The following is a 21,747-nucleotide window of genomic DNA, read 5'->3' on the forward strand; positions in this document are numbered from 1 at the left end:
TACTATGGCTTTGTAGTATAATTTAAAATCCAGTATTGTGATGCCCCCAGCAGCGCGTGTTTTGCTCAAGATTGCTTTGGCTATTCTGGGTTTTGCATGTGTTTTCCTTTTTTCTGTTTCCACACAAATTTTCAGATTAGCATTATTTTTTCCAGTTCTATGAAGAATACTCTTGACATTTTAATAGGAGTTGCATTGAATCTATAGATCACTTTTGGTATAGTGAACACTCTCATAATGTTCTTCTAATCCATGTACATGGAGATCTTTCATTTTTTAAATTCTTAAATTTCTTCTGTTTTCTGCAATTTTCACCGTAGAAGTCTTTCACTTCCTTTGTTATGCTGATTCCCAAGGATTTAACTGTTTTGAAGTTATTGTGAATTGAATTATCTTTTTGACTTCTTTCTCAGGGGGTTCATTATTGGAATGCTACTGATTTTTGTGTGCTGCTTTTATATTCTGCCACTTTGCTGAATTTATAAGATCTAAAAGTTCTGGCAGAATTTTATGGATCTTCTATGTAAAGAATCATACCATCTGCAACTAGGAATAATTTGAATTCTTCCTTTCCTACTTGTATCCCTTGATTTCATCCATAAGACTGATTGCTCTGGCTAAAGTTTTAAGTACTCTCTTGAATAAGACTAGTAATAGTGGACACATTTCATGCCTTATTTCAAAGGAAATGTTTTTTAGTTCTCTCACATTTAGTATGATACTGGCTGCGGATCTGTCATATACGGCTTTTACACTTGAAAGTAAGATCTTTCTAGCCCTATATCCTCCTCACCTTTAAGGTTTATTTCGACAAATCTGGTGTAATTCTGATGGATTTGTTTTTATAAATGATTGGGTATTTCTAAAAGCTTCCAATAACCTCTCCTTGTTGTAAAATTCAGGCACTTTGACTGATGTGGTGTAAAGATGTTCTCTCATGAGAACAACTATTTGAGGTTCTAAATGCTACTTTTACCTCAGTATTCATCTGATGTCCCACATTTTAGAAACTGTCTACAATAATTTCAGTGAACAGACTTTTTATGCCATTAGCATATATTTTTACACCCTTCTTTAAGGTCAGTGATTCTCAAGTTTATTCTTTACAGCTGTCTTGGAGCTCCTGAATAATATATATTTATGTATGTATGTACATAGTATGTATGTATGTATGTATGTATGTACTGGGGACTGAATGAGGGTTCTTTTTTTTTGGTACAGGGAATCAAATTCAGGACCTTATGCTTGCCAGGTAGGCGCTGGGCTATATCCCCAAACTGAAGTTTATGCTGAGCTACATCCTCAGCCACTCCATTTTTTTGTAACTTTAAGTTGCTAATGCAAGGCTAGAACTTGCAACCCTCCTGTCTCAGCCTCCTGAAGTGTTAAGATTATAGGTTGGGTAATCTTTTAAATATTCATTGTTCTTTTCTCTATTATTACTAAGTTCTAAAATGTCTACTTTGTCTTCAAATCTTGATATTATCTCTTCTGATTTATCTTGCCACTGGTGAAACATTCAATTGAGTTTTAATTAGACTTCCCTCTACAGGGAAATGGTGTTTCCTATCCTGCAGTCTTCCTCAGTTCATTCAACAGCTCATTTGCATCTTCTCTTAACTTACTGATCACTTTAGTAATTGCTTCACTCAGATATTTTCTCTTCTTTGACCACATTTTACCTATCAGTTTTTAAAATTCCTTCTTTGGAATTTCATCCACTACAGTAGCTATGGGATCAACTTTTTGGAGAATTGTGAGTTTTGAAGGTGTCTTGTTGCCTGGTTTTCTCATGACTCTTGTGTTTTTGTGTTAATGTTTACAGATCAACTGGGATAGAAATTTCCACACAGCTATGGGGCGATCTCTTCAGTAAACAGCATTATGCCTATCATGTGAGCTTTGCTTTGAGTTTGCTCAGAATGAAAGCAACCACTCAACCATCCAAATCCCCAGTACAGCATTGCAAGAACAAATACCAGTAATAACAACATCTAAAGAAACAACCACCCATCAACATATTATTTAAAACTTGTTTAAAAAGTTCTTGACTCGTTCAAGAGAAAGGTGAGTTTCAATCATAATAGTCACATAACAGGAAAGGAGGAGGGAAGGAGAGATTTGAGAAGTCATGTAAGGTGAAGGAAAGATAATCAGGGAAGGCAATATAAATGCAAAGAGAGAGAACATACAGGAACAGTGAAATCCAATTAAGAAACTAGCCAAAACAAGCCCCAAGAAACTACCCTAGGTTGGGGCCAAGGATTTAGTTCAGTAGCACAGGGCCTGCCTGGCAAGTGTGAGGTCCTGAGTTCAAGTCCTGGTACTGGAAAAAAAAAAACTAAAAAAAATTACCCTAGGTGGGAAACAACATGAAAATAAAAAAAGGTAAGACACTACAGAAGCAAAAGCAATAATTAACTCTCATACAATTACCTAAACATACATGCCTCCCACACACATACACAAAGGGAAAAATAGATTTTAAAAATGATAGTATTTATATACAAGAAAAGAAGAGGGGAGATTTGAGAATGCATGCGAGAGCAAAGAAAGCAAGAAGAAATGCAGTGGAGACATAAAAGGAAAGTGATAAAAGACATTGGAAGATTGAATCCAATTAATGAACAAACAGAAATTTATCAAATCCAGTAACACAATCTTTGTTGTGAGAAAATATGATGAAACAAAGACACTAGAGAGGAAAACTTTGGTCATTATTTCTTCAAATATGTATTTTTATCTACCTTTCTCTTTTGGGAATTCAATGTTCAAGTATCAGTCTGCCTGACACCGTACCACAGGCCACTGTTCATTTTCCCAGTATTTCACACTGCACAATTTCTAAAGCAATATCCTCCAAGTTCATTAATCTTTTCTCCTGCAATATCAATTGTTTTGGTAATCCCATGAGAGTATGTTTTTAACCTTATTCATTTTATTTTTTATCCTTAGAGGGTCCACTTTGCTTTCACCTACCTTTCTGAGTATATGAAGTTGGTATCTTTGTCTTAATATCCTTGACATTAATTCTATCTTCTTTGTTAACTCCTGAATCTATTAGTATTTGCATTTTCTCATTACTAGCCATATTTCATTATTTTTTCATACTTCATGAAATTCAATTTGTGTGCTAGATATTATGAAATTTGCACCGAGTTGCTATTACATTCTTTTTTTTATTTTAAAAATAAAAGGAGGAAAACATTAACAGACAGATCTTTTACAAAACAGCCAAAGAACAGTACAGACAATACAGAGTTACAAAGTGGTAGGGAATTAACAATGGTTGTTGTATTACCTATTGATATCTTCAAAGTGGTTTCTCATAAAAACAGAAACAGACACACAATATTGATCAATGAAGGACTCATTAACAGTTTCTTTCAGCAAAGAAATAGACAGCACATCAACTATGTTAACTATCCTGTATATACATACATACAAAATTTCTCCTTCTTTCCCTTCTCTTATCCCACATCCCAGCTGCCCTTTACCCGTGAGCATTTTCCTATCATTTCACAATGTCTATCATACCTCCTAGTTTAAATTAACTCTTTCAGGTTTTATACTAGTGAGACAATGTGGTGGTTGCACATGCAGGTCTGACTTATTTCACTTATGAGTATGCTCTCGAGTTGTGACCATTTACCTATAAAGGCCTCGAGTTTATCTTTCTTTATAGCTGAGTAATATTCCATTATATAAAAGTACCACTATTTTCTTATCTAATCCTCAGTGGATGGACATTTGGGTTGCTTCCACAATTTAGCAATTACAAATTGTACTGCTATGAACATCGGTGCATATATATCACTGTGATATGATATTTTGAGATCTTCTGGGAAAATACCCAGCAGGGGAATAGCTGGGTTGAATGGGACCTCTAGTCCTAGTTTTCTGAGGAATCTCAAAACTGATTTCCACAGTAGTTTCACCAGTCTGCATTCCTACCAGCAGTGGAGAAGAGTTCCTATTTCTCCACAGCCTCATCAGCATTTGTTATTGGTTGATTTCTTAATGCTAGCCATTCTTGCCAGGGTAAGGTGGAATCTCAATGTTGTTTTAATTTGCATTTCTTGAATGACTAATGATGTTGAACATTTTCTCAGGTATTTATTTGCCATTTGTATTTCATTATCTGAGAAGTGTGTATTCATCTCGGCTGCCCATTTTTGGACTGGGTCTTTGAATTGCGGGGAGCTGATATTTTTCAATTCTTTATATGTTCTAGATAGAAGCCCTTTGTCTAAGGGACAGTCAGCTAAAATTTTTTCCAAGTCTGTGGGTTTTCTTTTTACTCTGCTGGTGATTTCTTTAGATGTGCAGAAACTCTTCAGTAAGATGAGATCCTAACTGTTGATTCTTTGAAGTGTTTCAAGTGCAGTTTGGTTTTTGTTCATGAACTCTCTGCCTACCCCTATGTCCTCAAGGTTTTTACCTACTTTCTCTTCCAATAGATTCTTTCAAATGTTTTTGAAGCATTTTTCTGGGAGGCAATTTCGATCTTTTCAGGGTTTGGTATAAACTCTGTTAGGCTTGCATAGGCCAGTTTTTATATAGGGATAATTTGGCTCTACTAATTTCTGAGTACTCTTCTCTTCATACTCATGCATCACAAGATTTTTCCATTCTGTTGAGAATGTGAACTTTTCCCAGTCCTGTGTATGCTACAGGAACTGTTCTACTTATTATTCCTTTCCAGCAGGTCTTCTCCAATCCTCACACCCATACACTAGCCAGCAGTCAAATGAAGACTCAATGACAGGTCTTCTGGAGACTTCTAAACCTATGTTTCTCAGCAGCTATTTGCTCTGTGGTATCCTGCTTTATACACTACAGATGTCCTCACTTCCCTATTTCCCCAGACTGGTCAACTGGACTTACACTTAGTTCCACCATTTATGTAATGAGACCTGGAAAAATCTGTCCAGACCATCAGCTAAGGTAGTTTAAGGGCTCTCCTTGCTCATCTTCCTTCCATTAACAATCCTGTTTTGAAAACTACTGTTTCATATACTCTGTTTAGTTTCTTTACTTAAAGTGAAAAGATAAATTTAGTACCTGTTACTGAATAACAAATTAAGTCAAGATCACTATTTAAATTTATAAAAAGCTAATCATAAAAACCCAATTTAAAAAAAAGTCTGCTTTCATTTCGATAGGCCAAAACTTACAGAAAAATAACAACTCTTTATTTTAGAAAAGTTTATTTTAGAAAAGTAAAAAACTAAGTCTCTTAGTTTGAAGATCTTAATTACAAAGAAACAAATAGTATGGAGCTACAAGTTTCCTTTGGGTTCTTCTAACTATGCTTAATATACAAGAATTTGCAAAGCATTCAAAGTATTGCTAATTATTCAATGTAGTCTGCTATTTGAGCAACTGAATGTATCCATATGACAGCCTTACACACTTTATCTTAAAATAAACAAACAGGCACAACCACTTACACATTTCCTAGGAGCAACCTTATTCACTGAATTGGAAAGCATGTACATACCTGATATCCAAATTATAGTTGCCAATTATCATTTTATACAAAAAAGGTGATAGCTACATAGCAAAATATCTTATTCTTAGTTGAGAATATATTTTGTTGGATAAAACAGCAAGGAACCTACTGAAGAATATATAGTTACTAACAAATGATTCAGGAACTAACTAGAGCTTCACTGATGGAAGATTGGACAATATGAAAAGCAATAAAGATAAAAACTTTAATGGACTAAAATAAATCAAATATGTTTAACTCATTGATCACATAGTAATACTAAAATAAGGATAAATTCTTCATTGCTGAAACTACAAATTAATAATCTCTTTAGAATGAATACAGGTTATCCCTTATTGGAAAGTGTTTCAGATTTTGAAGATTTTAGGATTCTGGAATATTAGCACAGACTTTACTGAATGGGCATCCCTAGTGTGAAAATCCAATATTCTCCAAAATCTTTTCAGTTATGCTCATAGTTTCAGATTTTGGAGTATTTCACATTTCAGAGCTTCAGATTAGGGTTTTCAACCTATAATGAAATAATTAGAATCATGAATTTATTCTCTTCTGGCAGAGTAGTAAGCAGCAGAGAAAGAGCCTCTCTTGGTTACTTTTCTCTTGTTCCTGAGACAAAATACCCAAAGCCCAAAATTAGGGAAGGAAAGGTTTATTTAGCTTACAGTTTATGGAGGCTTCAGTCCATACTTGGTTGGCTCTGAGACAGAAGATAGCAAAGCAACAAGAGCAAAGCGGGGAATGGTGGCTGAACAGCAAAACAGCCAGAGCAAAAGGGAGGAATAGCGGCAAGCAGCCTCTTTCCCTCCCTTACATTATAAAGCGCTACCCCCACCTAAGGGTGTGTAGCACTCACATAATCTCCATGCCCTCCTCTTCCACAGGCTCAGGACGTATACAAAGTAAGCACCCTGGCTTCCTGCTGAGTCACTTAGTCAAAACTCTAGACTCCCCAAGTTGACATAATGTATCAACCATAACAGAGCCTCTCTAAGATATGCTATCCAGACACTGGAATATAACAACATGAGAAAGAGAAGAAAGAGGGAAGCAGGGACAGTGAAGAGAGAAACTACAATGTAGAAGAAGAAAGTAACAGTCTGAGCCTTCTCCCTAAGTTGGGACTCACTGCATTGGAGGAGCAGATCAAACTTGCAGACACACAGCGACTGACAGCAACCCCAGAGGCCTCCATAAAGAGATGCAGCAGTGGAAGGGAGCAGTGGATGTGGAAGACTGCACTGCCTGGTGGTGAGTGCAACGGGATCGGATGTCCCACAGGAGAGAGTAACTGGCCAAGAGCTGTCTTGGAGAGAGGCCACCTGAGCTCAGAACTCAGAACAACTGCTTGGTCCATCAAGCAGCTCCCACCTGAGTTCAAGCCCGCAGAAGGTGTAATGACTACTGCAGGATGAATGGGTCTAGTCCCAGCATCATAGACAGAAACTAGCCTAAACTTGAGGAGAAATAAAGGTCCAGGCTCCCTAAGATTATCTACTGCATTGCGATAAAGCTACTGCTGACTTGCTGGGATAAATCAACACAGATCTGGACTCTGTCTCCACATACTGTTTATCAGTGACAGCAGAGAGAATTTTTTTTCTCTTTCGTTTCTTCTATTTTTTTTTCCTTATCGTTTCATCTTGTTTTTATAGAAGTGTGAACATGGTTGCTAGTTTCTTAGCAAGAAATTTCCTAGAAGACACTCCTGTGGTTGTTCCTACGTTCTCTTCTTTCATTTCTTTCTTCCTTCTCTCTTGCTCCTGTCTTCTGCAGCAGTTTCCCAACATTTACATGCTCTTACTTTGTCCTCCAGCCTTGCTTCTAATCTCTGCGTCTTCTTCTATTTCTCTATTTTTCCCTAACCCTTTTTAAATTTTCTCCCCAAAGGGTAAAACTGGCATACTGATGGCTTATTTACTGCACACAATTTGCTGGTTCTAGATTTTATTATATAACCACAAATATAGTTCATATAATCAAAGGTGACAAATTAATGGTTACCTCAGTTGTCATTTTATAGCCTGTTTTTCCTTTTTTTCTTCTTTTTGGTAGGCTGTGTTTAATGGTATTGTTATTGCTGATTTTACCACTTTAGCTAGGGTGACATAATTGCTCTAACCAGGTTTTTCTGCCTGAAATATCAAGAATGAGATTGCCTCAAGGTCATAAAAAATCCTACAGGCCAGTGCCAACAGTACAGGGGCTGGGCCAAGCAGGCAGCAACTTCTAAACTCCAAGAAATTGAAGAGGTAGGATTTTGAAATACACTCAAAATCCAAAAGCCAGCTTCACCTGGAAGACACTTCTGAGAAGCAGTCACTTACTAAAGATTCTAAATACTAGAAATAAAGCTATTCACCATAGGCAATTTACAATCATTAACCCAGGAATTAAGCTTGAAAAAAACCCACAAAAATGAAAAGACATTTAAACAAGATGCAACCCCAGACTTCCAACTCACCAAAGGCAATCAGGTGGCACAATCCAAAAGCTATCTGCCTAGACTCACTGAAGTGGTAACAACAAAGCAAATGAAAGAAGCTCTAGAAAAAAATCAAATCAGAAATAAAACTATAGAGATGGTGATCACATGGAAAACCATGCTCAGTGACCCTAAAACAGACACAGATAAAAAAATACAGGAGCTTAGAAAAATGATAGAAAGCATGAATGTCCAACACAGGAAAGAAATGAAATTCATAAAATAGATTCAAACAGATGTCCAGGAGCTTAAAAATGCCACTGAAAGTATACAGTGCAGGATGACCTAATGTCATGATAGAATCTCAGAAATAGAAGACAGGATTGCAGTGAATGATCAGGAAACACAAGATTTCTTAAAAGTAGCAAGGGAACATGAAAAATTAATTCAGCAGCATCCATGACAAAAAGAAGAATAACATAAGATTGAATTGAGTCAATGAAAAAGCAGGAGATAGCAAAATTGACATGCAAAAACATGTTCACAGACCTCATGGCAGAAAACTTTCCTGGCAGGGAAAAAGGGTTTCACATACAGTTAAGTGAAGCATATAGAATTCCAATTAGCCGTGATCAAAAAAATCCACAGCAAGGCATATCATAGTCAAGACTCCATAAATTTAACACAGAAATAGAATATTAAAAGCTCTTAGAGAAAAGAAACAAATAACCTATAAAAGAAAACCCATCAGAATCTCTGCAGACTTCTCAACACACAACCTCAAGTTAAGGAGAAGCTGGGGTGAAGTATTTCAAGCCCTACAAGAAAACAACCTTCAAACCAGGTTGATGTATACAGCAAAACTATCTTTCAAAACTTATGGAGAAATAAGATACTTAACAACAAAGAACACCAAAGGAAGTTCCTGAACATCAAACCAGCACTGCAAAATGTTCAGAAGGACATTCTAGCAATAGATAATAAGAACTACAACTTCATAAAGGCCAATGGAAAGAATCCACCAAGCAAGGCAAACAATTAAACATGGGGAAAAAAGGGGGATGGGGAGTCAACAACAGGAAAATAAAATGACAAGGATAAATCAATACATATCAACTATAACCATCAATGTTAATGGTCTCAATTCACCAATCAAAAGAAAAAAGTAAGAGAATGGATCAAGAAGGCAGACCAAAAATACACTACACACAAGAAACACATTTAATTCAAAACAACTTGACAGACTGAAACTCAAAGGATGGAAAACAACACTCCAAGCAACAGCAACCCAGAAAAAAGCAGGGGTAGCTATTCTATTTGCAGACAAAGTGGATCTCAAGCCAAGGCTGACTAAGAGAGAAGAGGGAGGTCACTATATCCTTGTAAAGGGAACATTTCCAGAGGAAGAAATAACAACCCTAAATAAATATATATAATAAGTACCAATATAGCCAACTATATAAAACAAATATTAGAAGACAAGAAAAATCAAATAAGCACTAATACAATTATATTGGAGGATCTCAATACCCACCCACTAGAACATATAGACAGATCAACTAGACAATAAAATCTATAATAAAATGTTAGAACCAAATAAAACTTGCTAACAAATGGACTTAATAGATGTCAACAGTGTTCCACACTCCACAACATGAGAATATACATTCTTCTCAGCTGCACATGCGATGCTTTCTAAAATAGACCACATACTAGCTCATAGAAGACACTTAAGTAAATGCAAACAAGGTGAAGTTACCCCATGCATATTATCAGACCACAGTGCAATAAAACTGGAAATCAATGGCAAAATAAACCACAAAACCTTATAAACACATGAAAATTAAATCATATCAGAACAACTAATGGGTCACAGATGAAATTAATGAACAAATTAGTTTGTATATTAAATGATAATGACCGTACAATATACAAAAACTTATGGGACACAATGAAAGCAGTCCTAAGAGGGAAATTCATAGCAATGAATACCCATATCAGGAAAACAGCAAGCTCAAATAAACAACTAAGTTTGAACCTCAAGCTTCTAAAAAAGAATAGGCCAAACCCAAAAATCATATGCGGAGGAAATTACAAAGATCAGAGAAGAAATTAATGCAATGAAGACTAAGAAAACAATACAAAGAATCAATTAAAGAGTTGATTCTTCAGCAAGATTAGATAAAATTGACAAACCTTTAGCCGACCTTTTCAAAAAAAGAAAAAAAAAAAAGACTCAAATCCATGCAATTAGGAATGAAAAGAGTAAAATCAAAACATATCCTGCAGAAAGCAAGAAGACTATCTATACCTACTTCAAGAATTTGTAGTCTAATAAGACAGAAAACACAAAAGAAATGCACTGATTCCTAGATACATATGAACTGCCAAAGCTGAATCAAGAAGATATAAAAAATCCTAAATAAACCAATATCAATCAATGAAATTGATGATGTAATTAAAAACCTACCAACAAAGAAAAGCTCAAGCCCTGACACATTAACTGCTGAATTTAGAGAAAAGATGTAATTTAAAATTAGAGAAAAATTTTAAAAGCAATTTAGGAAAGTCCTAATACCACTACTTCACAATCTCTTTAATGAAACCGAAAGGGATACAATATTCCCAAATTCATTCCTGGAAACAAGCTTTACTCTGATATCAAAACCCGAGAAGGACCCAACCAAAACAGAGAACTACAGGCCAATCTCGCAAATAAACGTAAATGCAAAAATCCTCAGTAAGATACTGGCAAACACAGTGCAGCAAATCATCAAGAAGATTATATGCTATGACCAAGTAGAATTCATCCCAGAGATGCAGGGATGGGTAAACATATGTAAATCAATAAATGTAATATACCATATTAACAGAGCAAAGGACACAAACCATCTGATATCTCAATAGATCCAAACCGACTGACAAAATTCAACACCCATTCATGATAAAAACCCTACAAAATTGAAATAGATGGTCTTTATCTCAACCTGATAAAAGCTATCTAAGACAAACCAACAGCCACCATCATACTAAATGAACAAAAACTGAAAGCTTTCCCTCTAAAGTCAGGAACAAGACAAGGATGTCCACTATCACTACTCATACTCAGCATAGTGAGCCCAGTACAAAAGCCCTGGGTTCAATCTCTAGTATTGGGGAAAAAAAGATAAACTATTTGAACATATAATTAATGGAAAAAAATAAGTAGACTGTTTAAGTGCAATTACACAGGTTCTTAAAGTAAATTAGTAAGTTCTTAGAGAAGCTGCTTTGAAGTAAAGAATGACAAAACTTTTATTATCAAAAATAAAGTTGTTACCTCATCATATGTATATCTGTAGTCAGCTTTCTTTGATTTGAGGTCCCATAAGACTACTGTTCCAGATTCAAAGCCAATCAAAAGCTGTAATAAAAGAAAGAGGCACATTACCCAGGAATGATATCTATTATACAAAATATTTATTTGCTGCTAATAAATGCAACTATTATCACCCATATGTTTCAGGCATATTACAATATAATTAAATACCTGCACTGCTAATTATTAATCACTAGATGACAAACAAGAACATGCATGCATTGCATTTATATGTCTTTAATAATTAGGGACTCAAAATACACTGATATTTGAAAAAGAAAACAGTAATACTTTGATGTCCTAGAGTATATATCTTCACCAACATACTTTAACAAAGTATTTATTATTAAAAATCAATTTGGACATGCTTTAGCAATTATAAATTATCCAAATTATATGCATTATTCACCTCCATGTATATATTAATTAGTTACAAATCATAAAACCAGCCTAGATCTCTTTATGCCATATATAATTCCAGTGACCACATCAGCACTTATCTGCGTTAGAATCTAAAAGTAGGTATGTCCAAAAGTGAATTAATTATACTCTTCACTACACTGTTTCTCTGGCATTCCTGGTTATAGTATGTCTCTTACCACCGTTCTGCCAGAAAGCTAGAGGTCAATCTTAACTCTAGTTTCTCCAAGAGACAAAGCCACCAAGTAAACTTAAGATTACATTCTACTATCTAATTTATGTGCCTCCCTCACCAATACATCCCCTCCTGGTTCAACAGACAAAGATCTCTTTTCTGACGCTTAACTCCAGTCTTCCTATTTTAACTCATATTGGCAACATGATCTAAAAGATTTAGCATGGTCTCACTGCTGTTTACCTCTCCTGCTTTATCTCTTACCACCCTTGCTACCCAACATGCTCCTCAGGTCATGCACTCTCTTAACTTTGAGACTTTATATATGCTATGTCCCCACTTCCAAGCCACCCTCGGCATGATCAGTCCTACTTACTACTCAGATGTTATATTAGCTGTCACTTCCTTTGGGAAGATTTCCTTGACCTAACAATGTAGGTCAATGCTCTTCCAATGTGCTCCAGTAACATGTAGTACTTTTTCAGCCACATGATATATGCCTTTTTCCTTATTTCAATACTCCTGCAGACTGTAATAATAATCTGTGTAAAGACTGATTTTTTTTCTATTTACAATACTTCTAAATATGATACAAGGCCTGACATGTTGTAGTCACTCAATAAATGGTTTTAGAGATATATCAGAATGCAATGCAGGTTCTTGCCTTACAAGTGTGTACACTGTCTACCCAACCTCTGCTTCCCCACACCTCTGCCCAACGATTCTTAAATCTTAGTATTCCCTGGGCTAAAACCTCCTCCCTTTTCTTTCATTCAGCAATTTTTTACTTATCTTTCATGTCTAAATTCAGTGTTGTTTTCATGGTTAAGGCTATCTAATTTCTCTAAATAGACCAAGATCTCCCTTCTCTGATGCTAACACATACATCCTCATCTATATCCCTCTAATACCTAATACAATGCCCACTGCTTCTCAGATACTCAACAAATATTTGTGCAACAAATATAAAAAAAGTAGGTAGTCTTTAACTGTTCATATACTCTGGAGATAAAAATAAAGTTGGAGACAAACCCCGTAATTTCAATAAAATAGAACTTTAGCATATTACAGACTATAGAAAAAGTCTAAACTAATTATTGAAGCTATTAAAATAGGTTTTACTATGTTGATAAAGAATATAATCAATTTTCGCAACCCGAACTTTTATCTGAAGCAATGTGAGATACATACTCTTTTTGGGAAAACAGTCCCTCTTTCCTATCTCTTTTCCTAGTCCTGCAAGTATCTTTGACATGTAATATGTCATTTTCACATAGGGGGAAGTAAGAGAGAAAAGAAACTTCAGCAAGAAGGAAAGAGAGGAAAACAATAAAATAAAATTTATGAAGTGACGTACAGCGTCAACAGCTTAGGACACAGGAAACCGAAGTTCTTGTCTTAAAACTCTGACTTAGTAGCTATACAACATTATGGAATTAATTTTACCTATCTAGCTCTTAATAACCTAAGAGGATTATACTAAACTTTAACTTCTTTAGCCAGCTTACAATAGCCTAAGACAGAAATGAGTACTAATAGGTTAGATTTTGCTTTTAATCTTCTTTGCTTTTATAACTCATAATAATAATAGTTTTGTACTATTGACTATTTTCCTCCTAGTTTGCCCTTATAAAAAGTATAAATGGGTACAATATGAATCTGGATCTCTAAAATATCAAAATCCAACCTATGACTAGAAAGAAAATGTAGCAGAACACAGAATATGGCTGGGTTAAAATCAGAGAAATCAGGTTTCAAATCCTAGCTCCACCAAAACCTAGTTCTACATCTCTTAGAATACAACATCTGGAAGTCTCTCCATCATCTATAAAGTAGGGAAGATTTCTAACTTAAAATTTACTGGGAGGATTAAGAAAAGTGGTAGATATTATATCAAGTGTCCAGCACAGTCCTTAACACACAGAATTCAATAAATGGTAACTATTACTATTTCAAATAATTCTATACTAATTCTTAATTTTCCTTAGCCAAGACCTTTGCTCAATATGTAGAACCAACCCAAAGGGTTATTAGCTTTAAAGGAACTTGTCTTCTCACCTTGTACCCTTTTTAGTGACAAAAATGTCAGAGATCTTTGAACATAATAAAAGTCATTGATATTGTTAATGTAAATTCTTCTATAAGAAATCAAACATTAGATTATATACAGTACTCTATCCCAAAGCACTAATATTGCAAAACTATTTGCGTGAGATTTATTCTTGGAACTAAAGAGAATAATATAAAGCCAGAGCTAAAAAAAAAATTGAGGGTAATAACTAGTTATATATAATTTATTCATTCTTTAATTCAATTACTTTCAGTTGTATTAAGGAATTACTATCTTAATATGTTGGATGCCATTAAAAATACAAACTTGCATAAAAATTATTTCTGTGCTCAAAGAGTGAGGTTTAAAGAAGCTGAAATATACACACATTTCTATTAAGGCAATGTGTAATAAATACAGAAAACATGCATAACTGAAGTACTAATGAATGGAGAAGTGAAAATATCTTCTGTCAGGGTTATCACAGACATCGTAGAAGATGTCTATCTAAATGTGGCCTTAAGACATGGGCAGATATTCAGCCGGGAGAGAACGGTGGGGCAGAGCTGCAAATACAGAAATTCAATAAAGAAAGGGAGGCAGGCAGCAAAGAGCAATGTGTCTGAGGGAAACAATGGCTAGGGGGCTGGGGATTTAGCTCAGCGGCAAAAGTGCCTGCCTGGCAAGCGCAAGGTCGTGAGCTTGGTTCACAGCACCAGAGAAAAAACAACAACAACAAAAATAAACAAAACAATGGCTGCATGCTTCAGTATCGCATTGAGACAAAGATGTTCTGAAAGAGAAAGAAAACCTAGAGTTACATATTAAAGAAATGTTTATTTGTTAGATACTGCAGACCCACTGAGAACTTCTGAACAGACACTAAAAAATAGTAAAATTTTAAAAATAAATAAATAAATAAAATGGTCTTCTAAGAAGATTAATCTACAAATGGTGCAAGAATGGGCAAGGGCTGGTTATACAGCCCAGTGACAGAATGTTTGCCTAGCATGTTAAAGGTCACAGGTTCAATTCCCAGTACCTCAAAAACAAACAATCTAGGTAAAGGGTAGTGCAGTACAGCAAGCCTATAACCCCACCTTAATGGGAGGCCGAGGCAGAAGGATCAGCTCACAACAAGGAGGAAAGACTCAAAGAATCAGTCTTAAAAAATAAAAAGGACAAAGGATGTAGTTGAGTGGTAGAGCACCCCGGGTTAGATCCCCAGGACTGGAAAAATAAAAATAAAAAAAGAGAATGGGCTGGAATGCCTTGAACATTCAGTGGCATTATGTCATATACAGTGGCATTATGAGTCTGAATACAGAAAAGATACAGTATTGCAAAGACAGGAATTCTTCCATTAATGATTCAAAGTGGAAGAACCTTTTCTCTCTCACCATGCCTCCCACCCAAAGGCCTGCCTTTTAAACAAGCATCCTGTACAAAAGAAAATAAAATGAGGATTCAAATTACAGCACATTTGTTTTATATATAGTATCTGTCAAAACATACAATTCTATGATTATGACATAGCTTGAAACAGTTATCCTTTTGTTTTCCCAGTGGCACAGTAAAAAAGTGTTGAATAATTTATAGGTTTGACCTCTCCCACAAATTGAATGCAGAAATAATCTGTGTAAAGTCCTTTAAAGAATGCAGAAGTTCCACTCATTGACCTCTGACAGCAATAAACTTCCTGGCATTTAATTAGGTCAACAGCAAAAAATTTTATAGCTTGAAAAATATAATTATTCAATAGAACTGCCTGGAAGATTATTTTCAATTAGGAAATAATATATCATTGAAAAGAAAATTTTATTATATTTTTAATGTATAACTAACCTAAATGTAACAACAGCCAAATATGACTTATGAAATTGGCTTCAGACTACAAAAAATTAAATAACATTTCAAAACAATCTGTATTATTAACTATTTATAAAGAATATTTTAAGGAAGATGAGCTATAGAATATAAGGCGACACATGATAAGCACTACAAAAACTGAATAGCCAATTCAATTTAAAAGTAATTAAAAAGAATCCCAAAACGGGAGAAAACTTTTGTCTGTCTCATCAGAAAGTTAGGGAAAATACTGGGAGTGGCCCAAGTAAAAACTAATGTAGCCAAAATAAAAATTAGTAACTTGTATTTATTAAAATTCAGTTATATTTTAGTATTTTTTGTCCTTTCAAATTAGAAATCATTCTTTCCTTTGTTCTTTATAATGAATAATAACTCATTAAGTACACAATCACACAATAGCAATCTCAACTTTTCTGCGTAAGTGTGCTCCAGTAGTTTGCATATTTAAAAACACAAAGTGTCGTTTATTTAAATAATAAAGACATTCTACCTTTCCCTCATCCATTGGATTATCACTTATATGGACAACAGGTCCTGGGTGAGATTTAGATGACCTGAAAGGGAAAAAAGTTAAGATATTTTTCTCCTTAAAAGTTTCAACATGACTACATGTTCATTAAAATAAGAACAAAAAAAAAATATTTTACTTGCTTTTAGATTTATTTTATTTTATTTATTTAAAATAGAAGAAAGCATTTCAGTAGGCAGTCAGTAACATAAAGTTCTTAATATAGTTCAAGATAGGAATCTGGAAAAAAGTGGTAAACGACTTACAGTGATACATGTCAACAAATTTGACAATTAACTAACGACACTTTCTATCTTCAAATTAGTCAAAGTAATCAACAGAGAAAATCTACTTGCAATACAGAATGCATTAATGCAGCCATTTGAAATATCATTATCTTATTTCATGAGTCACTAATTCAGACATCTCATCTGGCTCCAAGTAGGAAACAGTTTATAACTTATAAAAAAAAAAAATCAACAAAGTAATGTTGCCTATAGTTTCTTAAGAGTAAAAGAAGTCACATGGATAAGAACATGGCTGAAATGATGCATATATGGTGGGATACAGTGTATCCTTATTCATAAACTCTGAAGGCAGAAAATTCACTCTCCTTTATGAGTCTGCGAAACTACGAACACCTACGTTAGGCCCACCATTTGATGTTGTGATCAACGTAAAATGCAGACTCTGACAGTTACACTACCAAGGAACTGATATATGACAATGATATCCCTGCCACAGGAAAGAACACCAATCTCAATACACTACTGTAAGTACAACATGTTACTTAAGCCATGTCACAAACTTATCCTTCTGTCAAAACTATATGTACTATGGAATGCAATACAAGACTATTTGTTTTAAAACAAAAAGAAACATTAAAAAGGCATCTTGCCACTATCCTTAAACTTTTAATTTTTATGTCCAAAAATATAACAAAAAATTGTAGAAAGAGTTAAAATGTAACAAATTTTTAAGAGTGAAAAGTTAGCATTAAAATTCCTCAGGACTCTACACTCAGTTTTTGTTGTCAATATTAGTAATTAAAAACAATCATCACTGAAACAAAATTAAGTAAACTTAACCTTAAAATTAACTCTATAACATTAATTTTAGCAAATTTCTACATTTATTTGTTATTAAATTCCATCAGCAGTAGTTACCATCAGCTGTCTTCAAAACAGTGGAGGCAAATTTTTATGAATCATGACAAACATTTAAAAGAAAAATAACTAAAAGATTAAAGAAGAGAAAATAGAGTATTTTCTTTACCTAGTAAGAATAATGACTTTATTTTGATTTACAGTTTATATATGTAAATAAATGCATTATAATTATGTAATTTATCAATATACATATATAAAGCATAAATAAGTGGATAGGATAACTTAACAAAAGACCAATAAATCTATATTTAATATTAAGATTGTCTAACACATTTAATTCAATATGGATTTACTAGTTGGCTATTATATGACATTATCATCTACGCCTACTGCTTTTAGATATGGAATTTATTTGCTCAAACTCACAGTTCGATGGCTTTATTCCACATAATGACGTAGCCTGAGAGTGTGAAGGACTCCACATTGACAATATGTATATTACCTCGTTCAGTGCCCACATACAGCCACTTACTCTGGAAAGGCAGATGGCAAAACGTAACCCTGTAAGAAAAAATATATACAAAAGGAAGTAAGAAAAACATCTGGTAAATTTTATTGGCTGCATTAGAAAATAAATCACAATATATGTAATTGAGGAAAAACAAAAATGACATAGAGCCATCAGATTTATCTACTCATCGTGACTAGTATTTAATTACATCAACTCAACTTACATGTCTGACATAAGGCATTACAGAAAACAGCAAATGAGTTTTGAGGTTAGAATATGCTTCAAGTCTGGCTATGCCATCCACTGTGTGACCTTGCACACATCACAAATTTAATCTTAATCTATAACACCAATACCCGTATCAATCTTGTGAAATACACAATGATAATACACAGATAATGCACAATAATAATAATCATTGCTACACTATCAATAGTAACACTAAGTACTGGGCAGTATAGAACAGACAAGAATATTTTTATTACCATTAATATATTATTTTATTCCAGATAGTTTTAATAAGAAAATAATTATCAAATGTATATATAATTTATGTTTTCTTTCTGTCTGTCTTTCTTTCATTTTTGCTCAGACAGCATCTTGCTATGTCATTCAGGCTGACCTCAAACTTGCATTGATCCTCCTGCCTCAGCCTCCCAAATGGTAGGATTACAGGTGTGCAGACCCACAACCGGTTCTCATTCTTTCTTAAAGGGAATGTGCAGAGAGGCAATTACTTCAGCTTTACATATTTTTATTTTTGTTGAGTATTTTATACAATAATGTATGTCCTCTTTCTAAATTATTCATGCAAATTTAACAAAGTATGTACAGGCTTAATGAGTCAACAAAATCATGTTGTAGTACAGATTACATATCGCTTATAAAAATGCTTAGGACTAGAAATGTTTTGGGTTTTAGATTTTTTTAGATTTTGAATAGTTGTATTTATGTACAATACCTTGGAACTGGAACCTAAATATAAACACAAAATTCATTTATGTTTCCTATACACTTTATACAGTGTGAAGATAATATTATACATTTTTTAGTGTGCTTGCATTTTAACTGCCACCTGTCACATGGAGTCAAGCGTGAAGCTTTTCCATTTGTAGGATCACGTGAGCAAGTCAAACTTTCAGATTTTGAAGCATTTCACATTTCAGATTTTTGGACGAGGAATGCTCAACCTATGCCTCGTTACTTCTAAGACAGAAGTCCATATCGTCTTTTCTTTTTGAGACAGGGTCTCACTATATAGCCCAGCCTGGCCTTGAACTCATGGCAATCCTCTGCCTAGAGTGCAGGGATTACAAGTGTGCACTAGGCCCGACTCTTATCACCTTTTCTAAAAACCTTAAAACCATATGTTTCCAAATTCAGAATTTTCCAGATCTGAGAAAATAACAATGTATATTTCATGTTTAATACAGAAATAGCATCCTATCTTATAAAACTGAATATTTTGGGGGAATATTGAATTTTTTCAGGTATAATTTCTCATAGTTGATAAAGTTAAGTATGTTCCCACAGTGTGAATGAGCAATTCCATTCCTCAGTATCCAGGCAAGAGAAAGAAAGCATAATGTTCACAGTTTTGTATAGCCCACACTAGAAACAACTCAAATGTCCTTCAACGGGTGAACAGATGAACAAACTGTGGTATAAAGTTACGATAAAAACTATTCAGCAGAAATAGTAAAAAGGAATGAAACTATTCATATATGCAACAATACTGATGAATGCCAACATCGTTATGATGAAAGAAGTCAGACAAAACAGAAAACACACTGAGTGATTCCACTTACATACCATTTACAAGCAATAGAAAATGGTACAAGAAGTAGATCAATGGTTACCTAGAAAATGCTGGGATCCACATGGGATTAGGGGTGGGGAAGGGAGCAGCACAAGAAAGGAAAGAGATCGCCACCACTTAACTGTTTTGGGAGGAGGAGTAAATGTACTGATTGTGGAAGTGGTTCCTGGTGTGTCTACGTGTCAAGAGTTATCAACTGTAGACCTTAAATATATGCAGCTTATTATTAATCTATAATAAGCTATTTAAAATTTTTCTCAGAGATTTGTGGACTTAGGAATTATGAAAATAGACGGTGGTCATGATTGATACACAGGCATGCACTCTGAAATGGGACTGCCTGCATTCAATGTCCAAGATTCTCTTTCACTAATATCTGATCGTAAGTAAACATCGGATCTCTCAGAGTAAGAGTTTTTAAGCAATAAAGCACACCTACTTTGTCATGTTTATATGAGGATCAATAAGATAAAGCATGTTAAATGTTTAAAATGGAGGCTGGCATTAAGAGCTCAGTAAATATTAGCTGAATATTATTAAAAATGAGTAATATTCTACCAATGAGAAACTGTATATAAATTTTAACTAAGTAAATAAAAGCAATAGTATGCCAAATATAAAATGAATACTCCAACAAATATAAAAACTAGCTCATTTGAAATGTGCTTTAAAACATGCTAAACATTTTGAAAATTTATATTTCAAAATAATTAAGTTGAAATAACAGAAAAAAATCAGAAAACTCAACTTCCCAAACTTTTCTGCTGTTTCTAATTCTTCACTATTCTAACTCTGCAAAAGCTACTGACTTGACATAACCTATTATTAATTTTAACAACATTATTTAAATATTATAATATGCTTCTATAATTTAAACTTATTTCCTTAAGTACTAAAAGAAGTAAGAAAACTTTCAATGTTCAGAAATAAAATCTAGAACTTTTCCACAGACTTGCTTTGTCATGATTAGCTACCATCCAAAGATTTTTCTCAGTCAACTATAAAACCAACTTACACTGCTGGAACTTTCAAGTATCTTTATATTTTTCATAAATGAGTAGAACAAACTAAGTGTATGTAATAACATAAGAAGGAACTTCAATATTCACTAAATATCACGGCAGTAAGACTTTAAGAAGTTTCCTATCATGAGCTTTAAATACTGTATATAAAACAAAAACACAAGTAATAGTAATAGAAATTTTTACACAGTACATCAAATTAAAAAACTACTCAGTTCCATAATTGTCCTCATTGTTTAAGTAAGTAAATTGGGCAGGGTAGGACAACAAGGTCATTTTTTAAAATTATCATTAACTCAAGAATTTCTCAACCAACAAATTCTCCTGGCTTTGAATGTATTATTTATAGGAAGAATGAAAAATCATAACCAAATAAAATAATTCACACCAGTGATAGTAGAGAAAGGCCGTAATAAATATGGTTCTCCAAAACATTATTACTAAGAAAGTAACTCAATCAATATGTCCTACCAAGAATTGTAAGACTCTAAATTATGGGCACTTTCATTAGTCAGTTACCAAAATGTAAAACTGGTGGTTGAGAAAAACTGGACGTGACTATATTTAACAGTGTTCTTTCAAATATGTGTGTGTGTGTGTGTGTGTGTATGTGTGTGTGTACATTCAATTACATATTCAATTTATATATTCATTTTATATATCCAATTATATATATTCAATTATATATATTTAAATATCTATATATAGAGATAAAGAGATAGATATAGATATAGATATAGATATAGATATAGATATGAATAAGACTGCACTTCCTAATTTACAAAACAAGAATCCTGGCCTTCTGTATTGAAGGTTTAAATGATAAAGTAGTAAAGAATAACTATGCAAGCTTTTATATAATAATAAATGAAATAATCATTTATTACTTAAAAGAAATATAATAAATGAAAAAATATATTGAGGACTTAAAAGAAATAACATGTACTGGCATATTTAAAACTATTCTGT

General features: G+C 33.9%; 1 protein-coding gene across 6 annotated transcripts in view; it reads right to left on the reverse strand.

Moving 5' to 3' along the window:
• Stxbp5 (syntaxin binding protein 5 (tomosyn)) overlaps window positions 1–21,747 on the reverse strand; it is a gene marked incomplete at its 5' end in the record, with an annotated part of 163,325 nt that overhangs the window by 101,166 nt on the left and 40,412 nt on the right. For all 6 annotated transcript variants that reach the window (XM_013517356.1, XM_013517355.1, XM_013517352.1 and 3 more), the window contains 3 exon segments: window positions 11,257–11,340; window positions 16,300–16,363; window positions 17,853–17,987. In XM_013517356.1, the coding sequence (XP_013372810.1) occupies window positions 11,257–11,340; window positions 16,300–16,363; window positions 17,853–17,987 (283 nt within the window).

Source organism: Chinchilla lanigera, unplaced genomic scaffold (assembly GCF_000276665.1).
Source record: "Chinchilla lanigera isolate Chin_1 unplaced genomic scaffold, ChiLan1.0 scaffold00038, whole genome shotgun sequence".
NCBI lineage: Eukaryota > Metazoa > Chordata > Mammalia > Rodentia > Chinchillidae > Chinchilla > Chinchilla lanigera.